General features: G+C 43.8%; 1 protein-coding gene across 1 annotated transcript in view; it reads right to left on the minus strand.

Annotated features, from left to right (window-relative positions):
- LOC126215305 (centaurin-gamma-1A) overlaps positions 1–18812 on the minus strand; it is a 319380-nt gene that overhangs the window by 108538 nt on the left and 192030 nt on the right. Inside the window, exon 3 of the mRNA XM_049941987.1 lies at positions 9279–9420. Coding sequence (XP_049797944.1) covers positions 9279–9420 — 142 coding nt within the window. The remainder of the gene's footprint in view (positions 1–9278; positions 9421–18812) is intronic.

Here is an 18812-nt window from a genome sequence, read left to right on the forward strand (position 1 = left end):
TTCGTAATTTTCACTTGTTTATAATGTGGCTAGCATTTGACAAGCTGTTGGAGGTCCCCTGCAGAATATTCAGCTACGGTGTCTCCACAGCAATCCATAATTGCGAAACTGTTACCTGTGTAGGATTTTGTACACAACTCACCTCTGTATTATGTCCCAAACTGCTCGGAATTTTTTGAAACCAACTGCGAACAATTGTTGCCCGGTGATATGGCGACTGTCATCCACAAAAATTCCATAGTTCTTTAAGAAGATGAAGTCCACAAATGGCTGTAAATGGTATCCAAGTAGCAGTTAATAACCATTTCACGTAAACACAGCCCACGCCGTCATGGAGCCAGCACCAAGTTGCACACACAGTGTCTCTTGACAACCTGGGTCCACGTCTTCGTGGGGACTGCGTCACACTCGATCCCTACCTTCAGCTCTTACCAACTGAAATCGGGACCTATCTGACTAGGCCACGGTTTTCCAGTCGTCTGTGATCCAACTGATATGGCCACGAGCCCAGACGAAACGCTGCAGGCGGTGTCGTGCTGTTTAGCAAAGGCCCTCGCGTCGGTCGTCCGCTGCCACAGCCCGTTAACGTTTAATTTCGCCACCTTGTCCTATCGGATACGTCCTTCGTATGTCCCACATTGATTATTCTTGGGAATAAGCTAATATTATAGAAATGACAGTAAGGAATATATATACTGAGAGGTCAATGTCAAAATACCCAGACCCGTGAAAAGGGGCCAACGAGAGGTTCGCGAACTTACACCACTTATTGCCCGAACCGCCCGTTTCTCAGCCCAAAATATCCTTTTAGAATGGGAAGAGTTACCCCAAAATATAACAGCATATGACATAAGCGAATGAAAATAAGCAAAGTAGGCTAATTTTCGTGTCGAACGGTCGCTCAATTCAGAAACCTTTCGAATAGTAAAAATGGCAGCAGTCAGTCTTTAAACAAGATCCTGAATGTGAGCTTTCCACGACAGTTTACTATCTATCTGAACACCTAGAAATTTGAACTGTTCAGTTTCACAAATCATGCCGATTCTGTGAAATTAAAACGTCAGGTTTTTGTTGAACTGTGTGTTAGAAACTATAAAAACTGAGTCTTACTGTCATTTAGCGTTAGTTTATTTTCTACAAGCCATGGACTGCGCTATTTGATACAGAGCCTATGTTTGCACACTACATCCTTTACTACCAGGCTAGTATCATCAGCGAACAGAAATAATACTAGACTGCATATCGTTTATATAAATAATGAACAGGAGTGGCCCCAACACTGATCCCTGGGGTGGTCCTCACTTGACCGTACCCCACTCAGATCCCACATCACAGCCATTCTCAACATTGTGAATAATGACCTTTTGCTGTCTGTTGCTAAAGTAAGGGGCGAACCAATTGTGAGCTACTCCCCGTATTCCGTAATGGTCCAACTTCTGGAGCAATAGTTTGTGATCGACACAATCAAACGCCTTAGTTGAATCAAAAAATATGCCTAGCGATCGAAACCTTTTGTTTAACCCATCCAGTACCTCGAAGAGAAAAGAGAATATAGCATTTTCAGTTGTTAACCGAACTGTACGTTTGGTAGCAAATCGTGTGATATAAAATGATCAATTATCCTTACATACACAGCCTTTTCAATAACTTTAGCAAACACTAATGGCATAGAAATAGGTCTAAAATTGTCTACATTCTCCCTTGTTATAAAGCGGCTTTCCTACTGAGTATAAACGTTCAGGAAACTGACCGTTCCTAAAGGAAAAATTACAAACATGGCTAAATACAGGGCTAACATGTGCAGCACAGTACTTTAATATTCTGTTAGGCACTCCATCATATCCATGAGAGTCCTTAGTGGTTTAATTACTGACTCAATCTCCCCCTTGTCTGTATCACAGAGGAATATTCAGGCATCAATCCCGGAAAGGCATTTGCCAAGAGAGTTATATGATTCCCTGGAGAAACTAAGTTTTTATTGAATTCACCATCAATGGTCAGAAAATGATTGTTAAATACTGTAAATATATCTGATTTATCAGTAACAGAAATATTTTTATTACGAACTGACTTTATACCGTTGACCTTGTGCTACTGATCAGACATTTCCTTCACAACTGACTATATGGTTTTGATTTTGTCCTGTGAATTAGCTATAATATTTGCATACCACATACTCTTTGCCTTCCTAATAACATTTTTAATCACCTTACAATACTGTTCGTAATGGGCTACTGTATTAGCTTGATTGTGACTACTTCTAACATTTTGATATAATTCCCGCTTTGTTCTACATGATATGAGCCACCTAGGCTGTCCATTACTGCTAGTACCCCGTTTAGAAATGTGTTAAGGAAAGCATTATATTTATCATCTATATTATCGGCACTATGAACATCCTGCCATTCTTGTTTCTTGACAACGTTTAAAAAACTCTCTATTGATGTTGGATTAACATTCGTACATATTTTGTAATTATATGTGACATTTGTTTGAGTAGAAAAGCCTTTTAGTGTTAAAATTTGTGCATCTTGGTCTGCAAGGTCATTCACCCTTTTATTAACAGAATGCCCATCTAGTAATGAAGAATGAATAAAAATATTGTCTATGGCTGTGCTACTGTTCCTCTGCACCATAGTTGGAAGAAACACAGTCTGCATCAGTTCATATGAATTTACGAGATCTACCAACATCCTTTTTTTTTTTTTTTTTGCACCGTCACATACAAAATTTATCACCAGATATAACGAATGTCTGGTACTACCTACAAAATGCGTTACGAACCCTCTCTGAAGTCAGAGTTAGGGGACCTGTAAACAACAACAACTGGAAGTATAGTTTCACTAAATTCAACTGATGCTGCACAACATTCAAATATATGTTTAGTGCAGTGCCGTGATACGTTTATGGAATGCTGCTTTTTTACGTATAAGATCACTCCCCTACCACGCAAGGAAGTCCTTGAAAAACAGCCATCTAATCTGTACCCTGGTAAATGAAGGCTCTGAATTGTCACGTTATTTATATACCAATAATTTCAGAGTAAACATCTATAAGCAGTTCATTATCTCTAATACTTCTTATATTTTTTGATGAAATATGCTAATTCCTTCTCTACTTGGAAAACATTCCGTCCTCTGAAGATGAGCCCTTAGTTAGAGTGACTGCCTATAAACAAGTATATCTATCAGCTGACTTCAATCTAAAAGAGGTGCAGCTCTAACACCAACTACTACAGGAATTTTTCCCACCACTGCCCACTACGCTGTCACCTATAAGCTTTGCCAGCCCCCCCTTGCCATGCCTACTGAGGTGCAGGCTACGCCTAGTGAAACTCGATCTACTGATAGACCCAGCTGGCGCCACTGAGATGTGACCTATGCTCTCTGCCCTCTCCAGTTAACGCGCCTAACAGCCGCATCAACATGAGGCCGATCATGACGCTGAAACAGTTGCACGGAGTGCGCATTAGTGCCACCAGTTTGAGTATCTACATTTACCTACATCATATTCCCCGTCCCTATCGAGACTGTTCCCTGCTCCACCCACTATCCTCCGTAAAATTCCTAAATAGCTCCCTTATGTCACCTGAGCCAACCCTGCACTAGGCTTCACGATGCTGGTGCACTGGTACTCATTCCCCGACACTTCCTACAACTGCTGGCCCACACCTCTACTGTGCGAACTACCGAGCAGCCGACGTGTTTCTACATCTGAAAAATGGTGCCAATACAGTGTTCGCGCCGGTCGCGTAAGAGTGGAGCTAGTAGCGTCACTATGAGGATGCAAATCAGCTTTGCTTTAAATACATTCTGCTAACGCCTTGAGCGTTAGTTATCCTTGAGATTGGACCTGGTGAGTTGATGTTAGTCAAGAGAGCCGTTAAGGCGACAAAGAAGCCGTTATGAGCACCACACTGACTTTGAACGAGGTCGTGTAACAGAGCTACGAGAAAGTGGATGCTCCTTGTTGACATATTGCAGAAATAACTGCTGGCAGCGGTAGTCACAGGAATGTACAGCGGCAACAAGACCTAGCTGTCACTACTGAGAGGGACCACTGTGTTCGGCGCTTGGCTCTGGCGCGTCGTACTGCGTCTTCAGCAGCACCTGGCACCACCGTTACACAACGAACTGTTACAAACCGACTACGTCGAGGACGACTCCGAGCCAGATGCCCTGAAGGATTCATTCCATTGACCCCAAACCACCACCATTTGCGACTTGAGTGGTGTGAAGCGAGAGGTCATTGGAGGGCAGAGTGGAGGTGACGAAAGCTGGTTCTGGCTGGGTGCCAGTGAAGGCCGTGTGTTGGTTAGGAGGCCAGTTGAAGACCTGCAACCAACCTGTCTGTTTGCTGGACACCTGGAGTTATGGGCTGGGGTATGATTTCGTACGACAGCAGAGCACTCTCGTGGTTATCCCACGCATTCTGGCAGCAAAACTGTACGTAAATCTGGTGATTCGACCTGTTGTGCTGCTATTCACGAATAGCACTCCAGGAGCTATTTTCCAATAGGATAACGCTCGCCCACATACCGCTATTGTAACCCAACATGTTCTACAGAGGGTAGACACGTTGCCTTGGCCTGCTCGACCACCAGATCTGTCTCTAATAGAGCACATATGGGACACCATTGGACGACAACCCCAGCGTCATCCACACACAGCATTAATCGTCCCTGTATTGACTGACCAAGTGCATCAGGCATGGAACCCCTACCCACAAACTCACATCCCGCACCTATAGTACAAAATGTACGCACGTTTGCATGCTTGCATTCAACATTCTGGCGGTTACATCGGTTATTAATGTACCAGCAACTCACATTTCCAATGGCTTTTCTCAGGCTTACGTTAACCTGTAGTTGTGCAATGTTAGTCACTTACATAAGTTACTTGGCAAACATATTGCAGAATTTTCATTACTCTACATTATTTTTTGGTGTTGCGATTTCTTTTCGTCATTGTATTTTCAATTTACTAGCGGATCACTATGGTATAATTTGCTTAGGCCCCGCCCAACGAATTGGATCGGATTCTATGCAACCACCTGTTTTATTCAATGACGTACCGCCTTTCAGCGATGTTGTATTCTAACGGACGACGAATGTTCGGTACCAAGTTCCGAGCTTTTTAGCTCTAATGCTTCAGTTATGTGAGTACAAATATATATTATGATGTAAAAGCTTATAAAAGTTTTTTTTTTTTAATTTGTTGAAAATTGCGAAATTCTATTAGGAAGTTATCATGTTAGTTAATGTCTTAGCGTTGTTACTCCTTCTCGATTTATTGTTGTGCAGATGTTCACCGAGCCAACGGCATTGCCCCAGTGGTAAAACCGATTCCCGTCAGATCACCGAAGTTAAGCGCAGTTGGACTTGGCTAGCACTCGGATGGGTGACCGTCCGGATCTGCCGAACAGTGTTCACGAGTGGGCTGCACTCAGCACTCGTGAGGCCAGATGAGGGGCTACTTGACTGACGAGCAGCGATTCGGGTCACGAAAACTGAGCGGTGTGCTGACCACGTGCCGTTCCGTATCCGCATCGAGTGCCGCGCATCGTCAGAGGATGACACGGCGATGGGTCGGTACCGTTGGGCCTTCCCGTGCATCATGGAACCGGTAGTGATCTAAAAATAAAGGACTAAATACAGCTGAAGCGCTTTATTAATACACAAGACACTTACTGTTTGATCAAGGTTAAAAGGTTTCAAGTGAACTATACCGGAGTACTGCAATAAAATTTAATTCCATAAACAAAAAATCCTTCAATCTGAAAATATATTCTGAGTTCGATTGCCTAATCAAACTACACTCCTGGAAACTTAAATAAGAACACCGTGAACTCATTGTCCCAGGAAGGGGAAACTTTATTGACACATTCCTGGGGTCAGATACATCACATGATCACACTGACAGAACCACAGGCACATAGACACAGGCAACAGAGCATGCACAATGTCGGCACTAGTACAGTGTATATCCACCTTTCGCAGCAATGCAGGCTGCTATTCTCCCATGGAGACGATCGTAGAGATGCTGGATGTAGTCCTGTGGAACGGCTTGCCATGCCATTTTCACCTGGCGCCTCAGTTGGACCAGCGTTCGTGCTGGACGTGCAGACCGCGTGAGACGATGCTTCATCCAGTCACAAACATGCTCAGTGGGGGACAGATCCGGAGATCTTGCTGGCCAGGGTAGTTGACTTACACCTTCTAGAGCACGTTGGGTGGCACGGGATACATGCGGACGTGCATTGTCCTGTTGGAACAGCAAGTTCCCTTGCCGGTCTAGGAATGGTAGAACGATGGGTTCGATGACGGTTTGGATGTACCGTGCACTATTAAGTGCCCCTCGACGATCACCAGTGGTGTACGGCCAGTGTAGGAGATCGCTCCCCACACCATGATGCCGGGTGTTGGCCCTGTGTGCCTCGGTCGTATGCAGTCCTGATTGTGGCGCTCACCTGCACGGCGCCAAACACGCATACGACCATCATTGGCACCAAGGCAGAAGCGACTGTCATCGCTGAAGACGACACGTCTCCATTCGTCCCTCCATTCACGCCTGTCGCGACACCACTGGAGGCGGGCTGCACGATGTTGGGGCGTGAGCGGAAGACGGCCTAACGGTGTGCGGGACCGTAGCCCAGCTTCATGCAGACGGTTGCGAATGGTCCTCGCCGATACCCCAGGAGCAACAGTGTCCCTAATTTGCTGGGAAGTGGCGGTGCGGTCCCCTACGGCACTGCGTAGGATCCTACGGTCTTGGCGTGCATCCGTGCGTCGCTGCGGTCCGGTCCCAGGTCGACGGGCACGTGCACCTTCCGCCGACCACTGGCGACAACATCGATGTACTGTGGAGACCTCACGCCCCACGTGTTGAGCAATTCGGCGGTACGTCCACCCGGCCTCCCGCATGCCCACAATACGCCCTCGCTCAAAGTCCGTCAACTGCACATACGGTTCACGTCCACGCTGTCGCGGCATGCTACCAGTGTTAAAGACTGCGATGGAGCTCCGTATGCCACGGCAAACTGGCTGACACTGACGGCGGCGGTGCACAAATGCTGCGCAGCTAGCGCCATTCGACGGCCAACACCGCGGTTCCTGGTGTGTCCGCTGTGCCGTGCGTGTGATCATTGCTTGTACAGCCCTCTCGCAGTGTCCGGAGCAAGTATGGTGGGTCTGACACGCCGGTGTCAATGTGTTCTTTTTTCCATTTCCAGGAGTGTATTACTAACACGATCACAGTCAAAATTTAGTAAAATAATAGCGCGCGTATTACAGAGGGGGTTGGCAGAGGCTACTTATCATCACAGCCGTCCACTGACAGGTGGCAGCGGGGCAACAATGGCCACCTGTGCTGGGCCGCTGCGCCTAACATCGTCTTCGCGATTTCCGCCCGACACGCAACCGGCACAGAGCACGCAGCCCGCCCGGATAGCTGGGCGCGTTAGCACGCCGCTTCTGGGATTCTGGGACACATACTGTATTTCAGTAGGCAATGTTAACCGAAGTGACCTGGAGTGATGAACACGCTACATTCTACAGTAATCTGATTGAAGTGCTTGGATTTGGCGAATGTTTTGAGATCAGGTATAGTGCCAGCAGTGAAGTAAAGAGGAGGTGGTGTTACGGCGTGGGGTGTCTTTTTCGGTGAGGCTCTCGTCCCGTTATTGCGCTTACGACAACGTTAAATGTACATTGAAGAGCTAAAGAAACCGCTGTATATGCCTAATATCGTGTAGCCTGCCCCCCCCCCCCCCCCCCCAAGCACGCAGAAGTGCTGCAACACGACGTGGCATGCACTCGACTAATGTCTGAAGTAGTACTGGAGGGAAATTACACCACGAATCCTTCAGGGCTGTCCATAAATCCGTAAGAGTACGAAGGGGTAGAGATCTCTTCTGAACAGAACGTTGCAAGGCATCCCAGATAATGTCCATGTTTGGGGAGTTTGGTGGCCGGCGGAAGTGTTTAAACTCAGAAGAATGTAGCAGTTCAGGACGTCTGGAGTGTCTCGTTGTCCTGCTGGAATTGTCCGAGTCCGTCGAGTTGCACAAACGACATCAATGGATGCAGATGATCAGACAGGATGCTTACGTACGTGTCACCTGTCAGAGACGTATCTAAATGAGTCAGGGGTTCGATATCACTCCATCTGCACACGCCCTCACCATCACACAGACTCGAGCAGCTTCAACAGTCCCCTGGTGACATGCAGGATCCATAGATTCATGAAGCTGTCTCTGTACCCGTACACGTCTATCCACTGGGTACAATGTGAAACGAGAGTCGGTCGACCAGGCAACGTATTTCCAGTCATCAACAGTGCAATGTCTGTGTTGGTGGGCCCAGGCCAGGAGTAAAGATTTATGTCGTGCAGTCATCAAAGATACACGAGTGGGCCGAAGGCGGAAGCCCATATCGACGATGTTTCGTTGATTGGTTCGCACGCTTACACTTGTTGATGGTCCAGCACTAAAATCTGCTGCAATTTGCAGAAGGGTTGCATTTCTGTCACGCCGAGCGATTCTCTTCAGTCGTTGTTGGTCCCGTTCTTGCACCATCTTTTTCCGGCCGCAGCGATGTCGGAGTTCGATGCTTTACCGGATCCCTGATATTCTCGGTCGTACGGGAAAATCCCCACTTCATCGCTACCTCGGAGATGCTGTGTTAAACTGCTCGTGCGTCGACTATAAGACCGCGTTCAAACTCTCTTAAATCTTGATAACCTGCCATTGTAGCAGCGGCAACCGATCTAACAACTGAGCCAGACACTTGTCTTATACAGGCGTTACCGACCGCAGCGCCTTATTCTGCCTGTTAACGTGTCTCTGTATTTGAATACGCATGCCTGCACCAGTCTATTTGGCGCTTCAGTGTAGAACGATAGTAACCCATTTTAGAGCATAGGGGAGTGCGTACAGTAGAGGAAGTGTTCAGAGATGACGACCGATGTGTCAGCGTCACAATACAGCCGGTCGTAGAGCAGCATCTGTGAGACTACGGCTTGTGGGGAACAACTGTACTGCACTGGACTGCCCAGAGTCCCGACCTCAGCCCTAACGAACAGCACTGAACATCACTACATTCTCCGGTTTGGACTCTTGAGGAAGAATGGGCTCCCACTGCTCCACAGCTTCGGAGTTCAAGCCTTTATAAAGGCATGCGGATACTTTTGATCACACACACACACACTTGGATAGGCCAGACGGTTTCCGTCTTCGGAAGCGCAGAGAATCAGCTGCCGCCACGGAGTGACGTCACTTACCTTGGGTGCCGACCAGGATGAGCGGGATGTCGGCCGAGTTGCGGAAGTGCGCCATCTTGGTGTAGTAGGTGTAGATGGCGTTGAAGCTGGCCTCGTTCTCCAGGCTGAACACGAAGATGACGGCGTCCACCCACGCGCTGAACTGCACACACACAGAACGAGCACGTGCAATCAGTTCTCTCCAGCTCAGTTTGGTTTACATTTCAGAATGAAATTTTCACTCCGTAGCGGAGCGAGCGCTGATGTGAGACTTCGTGGGAGATTTAAACTGCGTGTCGGAACGAGACTACAACTCGGAACGTTTACCAATCTTGGGCAGGTGTTCCACCAACTCAGCTACGACTCACGATCCGTCCTCACAGCTTTACTTCCGCCAGTACTTCGTCTACACAGAAGCTGCACCACGAAACTTGCGGGACCGGCACTTCTGGAAGAGAGGATATTGCGGAGACGTGGCTTAGCCACAGCCTGGGGAATGTTTCCAGAGTGAAACTTCTCCTGAAGCCTGGAAGGTAGGAGACGAGTTACTGGCCGAAGTTAAAGCTGTGAGGACGCGTCATGAGTCGTGCTTGGATAGCTCAACTGGTGGAACACTTGCCTACGAAAAGGTCCCGAGTTCGAGTCTCGGTCCGGCACACAGTTTTAATCTCCCACGAAGTTTCGTGGTTTACTTTTTGTTCGTTGCATGCTCCTTTCACTATATGTAAACAAGTCAGTTTTACAATTATAGTTTACTTACTTAATGAAAAATATGAGAACATGCTGACGATTTACATGATTGTCATAAGCTATTTCTTTTAGACACTGCACTATCACAATTGTATACTGGGTGGTAAGAAACAGTTTGAAAAGCCTGTAAGGTTCTTGCAGGGCAGGTTTTGCTGAGAAGTCAAAAATTCGATGCGTTGTTCTATTTCCGAGCTAATTAGCGTTAACGTTAGCCAATCAATCCGACGCGTCGCAAATTCGAGTGATCCTCCAGATACAATCAGTGTCATTGTTCTTATATCGTAGATCACGGATTCCCGAGCTGCGTTAGGTGGAACACTGTTGTTCGCAGGCAACGAATAAGTCCTCCGCGACAAACAGTTGTTAACATGCGTTTTTGGATATTTTCACGATACAATTACTTAAAAAAATTATTATGATTTCTGTGCTATTAGCTATGATTTAAAATTGAAGTTATCACTGAAGAAAACAAGTTACTCTCATTTGGTTGCAATGTTAAAATTATTGTTTATTTATCCATGAATGATGCGCGTTTCGCCCATTTCAAGGAATTTTCAGATTGACCCATAAATGTTGATAAACAAGTTAGGGTTATCGATGATAAGATATCCGCAAAAATAAACTGCACTCGTCCTGTGCGAGGAAAATAGAGAACTTTGTCGGGACGCGTAGTGGGGCAGGATGAGGCCTGTAATATGCTGGAAGCGTCGCTCTACATCCTGCGGCTACACACACCGTACCGAACCATCTACTTATCAACATTTATCGGCCAATCAATTGGACGAAACGCGCGTCACTGACGGATAAATAAACAGCAACTTCATCATCGCAACCAAGACTATTTTCTTATCCCCCCAATCTACATACTAGATGGTGTATCACTACGTCATGGAGTGAAAAATGTTTTCCTAATTTTTTAAAATTTTACTAACCTTCGAAATAAACGCTCTGTAGAGTCAAAGTACAAGGCTCCTGAAAGTGTACAGTCAGATGAAAAGTTTGGGAAACCCTGGCGTAGATGATAGCGCACGAGACTGCCCAGCCTTTGGCTCGAGTTCTGCAGGGTGTTACAAAAAGGTACGGCCAAACTTTCAGGAAACATTCCTCACACACAAATAAAGAAAAGATGTTATATGGACATGTGTCCGGAAACGCTTACTTTCCATGTTAGAGCTCATTTTAGTTTCGTCCACCTACGCTCAATGGAGCACGTTATCATGATTTCATACGGGATACTCTACCTGTGCTGCTAGAACATGTGCCTTTACAAGTACGACACAACATGTGGTTCATGCACGATGGAGCTCCTACACATTTCAGTCGAAGTGTTCGTACGCTTCTCAACAACAGATTCGGTGACAGACGGATTGGTAGAGGCGGACCAATTCCATGGTCTCCACGCTCTCCTGACCTCAACCCTCTTGACTTTCATTTATGGGGGCATTTGAAAGCTCTTGTCTGCGCAACCCCGGTACCAAATGTAGAGAATCTTCGTGCTCGTATTGTGGACGGCTGTGATACAATACGCCATTCTCCAGGGCTGCATCTGCGCATCAGGGATTCCATGCGATGGAGGGTGGATGCATGGATCCTCGCTAACGGAGGACATTTTGAACATTTCCTGTAGCAAAGGTGAAGAGAAGTAGTAAAATGAGCTCTAACATGGAAAGTAAGCGTTTCCGGACACATGTTTCATAACATATTTTCTTTCTTTGTGTGTGAGGAATGTTTCCTGAAAGTTTGGCCGTACCTTTTTGTAACAACCTGTATACTTACTACACTTCCGTGTCCAGTTTCTGTATCGCTCCCTTGTTCAGTTTCAGGAAACCAAACGAGGAAGCCGTCTGGTGACTCCGTCTCTGTCTGGCCGCTCGAATTTGCGAACATAACGGCCTGACTGGCTAACTTCAGTGCTAATTACCTCGGAAACGGTCCGCTGTATCGAATTCTTTTTCTGGACAATTACTGTACACGGTAAGTCACAAAGAATCACCCGATTTCAAAAAAATCATAAGTATTAATTGAGATATGTGCGTGAACAACGTACTGTTGGAAAGAGCAAACTCTCGTGTTTCACACGGTTCCCGCTAGGTAGAAGCAGTGTGCGCCCACTTCAGTTCTAGCAAAAATGGCGTCGGGACAACAGAAAGCATGTTGCACCAACTGCGACATGGTCGCGTGTACAAACAGTGATCCAATACTGTCAAATGTTTTTTATTCCAGTCTTTGATCACAATATCAGTTCCTTAGACGATGAGCGGTTTCAGTCCGTAACGACCATTCTCAGACCTTTTTTACACCATCGTCAAAATAATTCACATTGTGATCAAAGACTGGAATAAAAAACATCATAAAGCATGTTGTGTTCTACGTTTTGCGCAGTGCGGTTAAGTAACAACTGTTCAGCGCGACTTTCGTGTTAGGTATGGTGTGGATCCTCCTACAGCACACAGCATTAGGCGGAGGCAGGGGCGATTCTAGAAGTCGGTCAAGGGGAGGGGGTTTGGGGGAATGGAATATCGCTTAACAAAGGGAGAGTTAGGGTTCTCTACCGACAAACTGGCAAAATTTGGTGCTGCTTAGAGTGGTTATTGGTAACTGTTATTGAGTTCAGGGTAAAAAATGTGTATTAATAAATAATAAGACGCCTATTTTAACTGATATTTACTGGTTTAGGTAGTACGTTATTTGCCGCTCTTATTCTTTTGTTAAAATGTGGTTGGAATACATTGCAACCTATATTGCTACATAATTATAAAAAAATGATTGAATCTGATTTATGAAGTTATTTTATCCAGTGTAATGCGATAGTCCATGAGGAGGGCGGGCTATTGCCCCCATAGCCCCCCCCCCCCCTCTTGCCACCGACCCTGGGCGGAGGCATCAAGAATGCCGCTCAACATGCCCCCGATGTCCGTCTGGCGAGTGTTGCGTCGACGTTTGCACACGAAACCGTACAAAACTCAGCCACTGTAAGTTGTTCGTGAAGGTGACGAGCAACAACGTTTGGAGTTCTGTAATTTCGTTCTTGGCGAGATGGAGAATGACAGTTTTCTTCGAAGGAGGAGGCAACATTCCTTTTAAATGGAAAGGTGAACCGTCATAATGTGAGGATATGGGGTACGGAACAAACACTTGAAGTTGTACAACATGATAGGGACTCTCCAAAAGTCAATGTGTTTTGTGCAGTTGCACTGGAAAACGTGTACGGTCGATTTTTCTTTGGCGAGAACATTGTTACAGGCCGGCCGAAGTGCCCGTGCGGTTAAAGGCGCTGCAGTCTGGAACCGCAAGACCGCTACGGTCGCAGGTTCGAATCCTGCCTCGGGCATGGATGTTTGTGATGTCCTTAGGTTAGTTAGGTTTAACTAGTTCTAAGTTCTAGGGGACTAATGACCTCAGCAGTTGAGTCCCATAGTGCTCAGAACCATTGTTACAGGAAACACATATCTCGATACGCTTGTGAACTTTCTTTTCCCACTCTTCTAGACTGATTCGGACGACTTCATTCACCAACAGGATGGGGGACCGCCACACTGGCATCTGGACGTGCGGGGATTTTGAAATCAAAGGATTACTGAAAGATGGATCGGTCGCACTGGACCAAATGATTCAGCCTTACATTACTGGCTTCCAAGGTCACCGGAACTGACTGTATGTGGCTATTGCTTGTGGGGGAGAGAGAATGTGTTTATGTGCCTCCGTTACCAGCAACAATGAACGGCCTGAGACATCGCATAACAGCAGCTGTGGAAGCTGTAACTCAAGACATGCTGGCTGCAGTGCGGGAACAATTCGAACACCGCACTGACATATGCCATGCACCTCAAGGGGGGCATATTGAACACCTATCAAAAGGTATGAAAAAAAAAAAAACTTTGAGTTTCCCGTTCATCAAAAAACAAAATTCATTGTATATGTTTCAGAAACATAGACGCGCCGAATCGGATGATTCTTTTTGATACACCCTGTATTTCTCAGCACAACCTAACTTGCAATACCCTTACAAGCTTTTCAGTCTGTTTCTGACCACCCTATATACAAACCAGGAGCACACATGATTTCTCTTAGTGTTTGAAATTAATTCTGTATCCATTAAATTCTTTATTTCAGCCACTATGTGGTCAAAGACTATTATAGCTTAACGTCTCACTGCTTTCTGTTCCAAACTGAGGTTGTATGTGAACGACTATAGAAGTGATTTCTTCTTCTGGTAGTATAACTGCTATCGTTGGTTTCTGTCTGTGATTTACTGTTGACAACACACTTCAGTTCTAGTAAACGAGCTACGAGGCTGTTAATATCAGTATGTTCCAAGGTTTAAAGAGCTGTCTAGGAGAAGGTCTAGAGCCGACACCACCCATTATTGTTATTACATTTTGTTTTTCAGTAACGAGCCATCCCAGAATATGATGCCACGTAACATCAGTGAATGAAAATGGGAAATGTAAGTCAATTTTCTTTTATCCCTCCAAAACCTGATATTTTCCGTAACGCGAAAGTTGCATATGTTAGCTCTTTAACATCTGTAACACGTCACTTCCAGTTCGGCTTCTTACCCATAAAAATACTTGAGAATTTGGAATATTTTGTTTCATTTACTTGTTCAAGAATATGTGTTATTTCTAATGGTGTGACCGCGCCTTACACATCACAGAACTGCATGTACTGTGTGGTATCCAAATTCAGTGACTGACTTTTTGCATAGAAATAGTTATACATTTGTAAGAAGATTTTATTTGCATTTTCAAGTGTTGAACCACATCCTTTCGGTTCGATTGTAATACTCGTTTCGTCAGCAAACAGGCTTTTTCATCTTCTTGAACGTACGACTACAAAACATCTCTCTTCTGCACGTTATATATTATAGACCCCCGCCCTGTTTTTCTGTCTGCATGTTCGGGCTAATCTCAGGAGCTAGCGTGTGAGTTTTTATACTGTTCTAACTAACAGACAGAATGATTGACGAGAAAGGTTTGTGTATACAATTTATAAATGTATTTCGTGCAAACTGGTTGAACTATGATCAGCTGAAGTCCCTCGCCGCCTCAGGAAGGCCCCTACTGTAGGGGTGGTGACACAGTGTTTGTTCAGCAACGCGTAGGCTGGTTAACGACGGAGGTTTCTGTTTACTACTTATTACCCGAGGACAAGGAAGTTGCTCATCGGGTGATCCCAAAGAGCTTGGCGGCGTAAGTACAGCCGTGAGATGTATGCGGTTTTCGATGTTGGAAGAATTTTGTGAGAAGGTGTTCCGGTTTAGTGCTGTTGAATGATTATGACGCCAATCTTCACTTGAGAAAGAATATAATCAACCTGCAGTCATTAGCTCAAAATCAATGCTCTTCGCCAAGACTTACCAATGTAATCAAATACGCCTGATACAAATCAGGATATTTAGAGGATCACCCGTGACAATTTCAAGTCCTGATATATTTTGTTTTATATTGTCTTCTCCGTCGTGTATATTAGTGACGAAATTTCGTTCATTTTGTGTGCGTGGTGTAAAAAACGTTATGTTTTAAGCATTTCCTTACAGATTATCATTATTTTAATTATTTTCTACCATGATAATGAGTTACTTATTACTTTCAATTAACAAAATACACATATGTGAAAACGTAAACAAAAAATATAAAAGCATTGAATGTAAAACATAAAATAATTTAAAACATAATAACAAATATAAGTAAAATAAATAAGTAGCTTCATAATGAATTTATATTTGGACACAACTGTCATCAAGGAGTGTGACTGAATCAAATTTCAAATTTTTATTTGAGACCACAAACGGTCGTCAAGCCACAGTCATTAAAACAATAAAATTTTTAAAAGGTTACATTACTACTTTCGACACACTGCGTCGTCATTTTTAAATGTAATCACAAAGACTCTTGTCTTGTGTTAGCCCCAAATGGGAGTGCGTTGTCTTTGTAAGATTACAGAGTACTATTGCGTGCCGAGTTTTTTGGCTTGCTACACCTTATAAGATTACAACGTGTGAACCTTTGTTTGCAAAATGACGTTGAGTCACAGCACCAAGTAATGCAAGAGTTATATAATACCCTTCATTCCGGTGCAGTTTTCATATACACTGCATTAAGGTGTGAAATGACTGATCAACCAAAAATTGTCATGACGTCATGTGACCCGTTTCTGCTGCCTTTGCTTCAGTTTGCTGGTTTAGTTATTTTTCGTAATATTTGTTAAAAGCGTGGTTACAATAATTAATGGAGTTTTCCAGATTTGTGACTAAATCTGAAAATGACGACTCCGTGAGTCGAAACTAGTTATGTAACCTTTTAAAAATTTCACTGTTTAGTGACTGTGCCTTAACGACCGTTTGTGGTCTCAAAGAAACATTTTAATAATGAATGTTTACATGTTTCAATTGCGTATGTTGAAAATACTCCGACCCCACACTGTCTACAGCTTATTTTCCAAACCAGCTTCATTACACACATATGTACGTAGCTTGAAAGCTTCTTTACGTACGCTGTTGTTTTTCAAAATAAATTAACGGTGGTGGGGTATTTTGCAAAATTTCAAATTATTACAAAATTCAATTGTAGCGTTTTCAAGAAAGTTAACTACGTATCAAGTTTTATGTGGGTAACACTTTTTTGCATGTCATCGTTTATATGCCAAATTACGTTTGGGGGAGTGTTTTACCCCTCAAAAGTGAAACTGAGAGCATACAAAAAAAATTAAATAAATAAATACGCACTGGGTTATTTTGCGCCCTCTACACAGCCCCCAAGTTTCACCGAGATCATTTACTGACACTTGGGAATGCTACCCGTACAAAGCCGGGGTGGGTCGCCAGTTCATTTACGACAACAACAACAATATCGTTCCCTGTGGTACAACTGTAGTGGTTGTTCCTAATTGCGAAGATGGTGCTCCGTTTCGTACATCCCAGGGCTTCTTAATGCGACTCTGCATACTTTTTATTTAGAAAGGATAAAAAACAGGTACAAATAATTTTTCTGACACAATTTCACAGTCTTTCTCCTTCTCCTCAATAACCACAGCATATTTACTTAGAAGAGTGTTTAGCTGCCTAGAATGTTAGAGGGTATGAAATGTGTAAATAGAGTCGCACCAGACAAATACCGATCATCGTGCGTTTCATGCGACGTCCACCTTCGACAGAAAACGTCAGTTTGTTTCTCGTTAAAAACAAAAACAAAATATTTTAAAAGTATCTCACCTGAGCTACAATAATAATCTCAGCAAATCGCAGTTTGTATTTCAGAAGACTTGCTCTACTGAGAATGCCATTCACATGTCCATTCACGAAATTTTACAAGCATTAAGGAATAAGATAACGACGACTGATATTTTCTGCGACCGGTCTAAGGCATTTGACTGAATCACAGTATTCTCCTAGATAAATTGAAGTTTTGTGGGATTGATGGTATAGTGAACCAATGGATATTGTTATATCTAACCAAAACAATGCAGTAAGTTGTAGTCAGTAATTCAACCAGTAGAGTCTGGTGACATGATTCTGACTGGGGAAAAATCACGTATGGGTTTCCCGAAGGCTTAATCTTGGGTCCATTGTTGTTCCTCATATATGTAACCGATCTTCCGTCTAACATACAACAAGCAAAACTAGTTCTTTTTGCGTAAGACACTTGCATTGTAATCAATCCCAACAATGATACAGAAACACAAGAAATGGTAAACAATGTTCTTAAAAGTATCACTGACTGGTTTTCTGCGAATGGTCTCACCCTCAATTTTAAAAAGTCACAACATATTCTTTTCTGCACATCTCTGGGTACAGCACCAATGATAAGTGCAACACATGATGAGGAAATATTAAATAGGGTGAGATCTTCAAAATTGGTACGTTCCATGTTGATCAAAATTTAAACTGGAAAAACCACATTTTGGAACTCCTAAAAGAATCTAGTTCAGTCACATTAACACTTAGAATTATAGGAAATCTTGGGGAGGGACAAATCAGTAAGCTGACATACTTTGCATATTGTCATTCAATAATGTCATATGGAATAATGTTCTGGGGTAACTCATCTTTAAGAAAGAAAGTCTTCATTGCGCAAACACGTGATGTGAGAACAGTATGTGGCGCTCACCGACCATCATATTACAGACATCTGTTTAAGGAGTTAGCCAATCTGATTACTGCTTCAGAGTATATTTATTCCCTCATGAAGTACGTTGCAAATAATCAACTACAGTTCAAGAGGAACAATGATGTAAACAAAAAATGACATTCAGTACTCCACATTAAGGTTCTCTTTAGCACAAAAATGGATGCACAATACTGTAACTAAAATTTCTGATCACTTTCCTGGAGATACAAAATGTCTGACGGATACCAAAGTATAATGTGAAACAAAAGAAAAAAGCTGGAAAGCTTCTCCTTAACAATTTGTTCTATTCCGTACAAGAATTTCTATTATTGTAAAGTGCAAAAGGTGGAGGGTAGGAATTACTAACTCACATATGAATGCGTTTTTTAGCAGTAGCAACAACTTATAAGTGCTCACCATGTAGCCATATTTACAAATTCATTTGCGATGTGAATGTAAAATGATTCGTTCCACATAACGATTTATCGTGCAAAATTATCCATGGAACATGAAACTAAGTAATTAGCTAACTTGAAAGTCTCTGCAAGTTTATATGAAGCATGTTTGCATAATGTTCGCATTCAACGTTAATCAAGCTAGTTACACAGTCAAGCGTATTTTTCGAATACAAACACACCCGGGGCAAACTTGCAAAATCGGCCCGGTACATACAAGTACGTACACTTCAGTAAGAGTG

This window comes from Schistocerca nitens, chromosome 12, assembly GCF_023898315.1.
Source record: "Schistocerca nitens isolate TAMUIC-IGC-003100 chromosome 12, iqSchNite1.1, whole genome shotgun sequence".
NCBI classification, from domain to species: Eukaryota; Metazoa; Arthropoda; class Insecta; order Orthoptera; family Acrididae; genus Schistocerca; species Schistocerca nitens.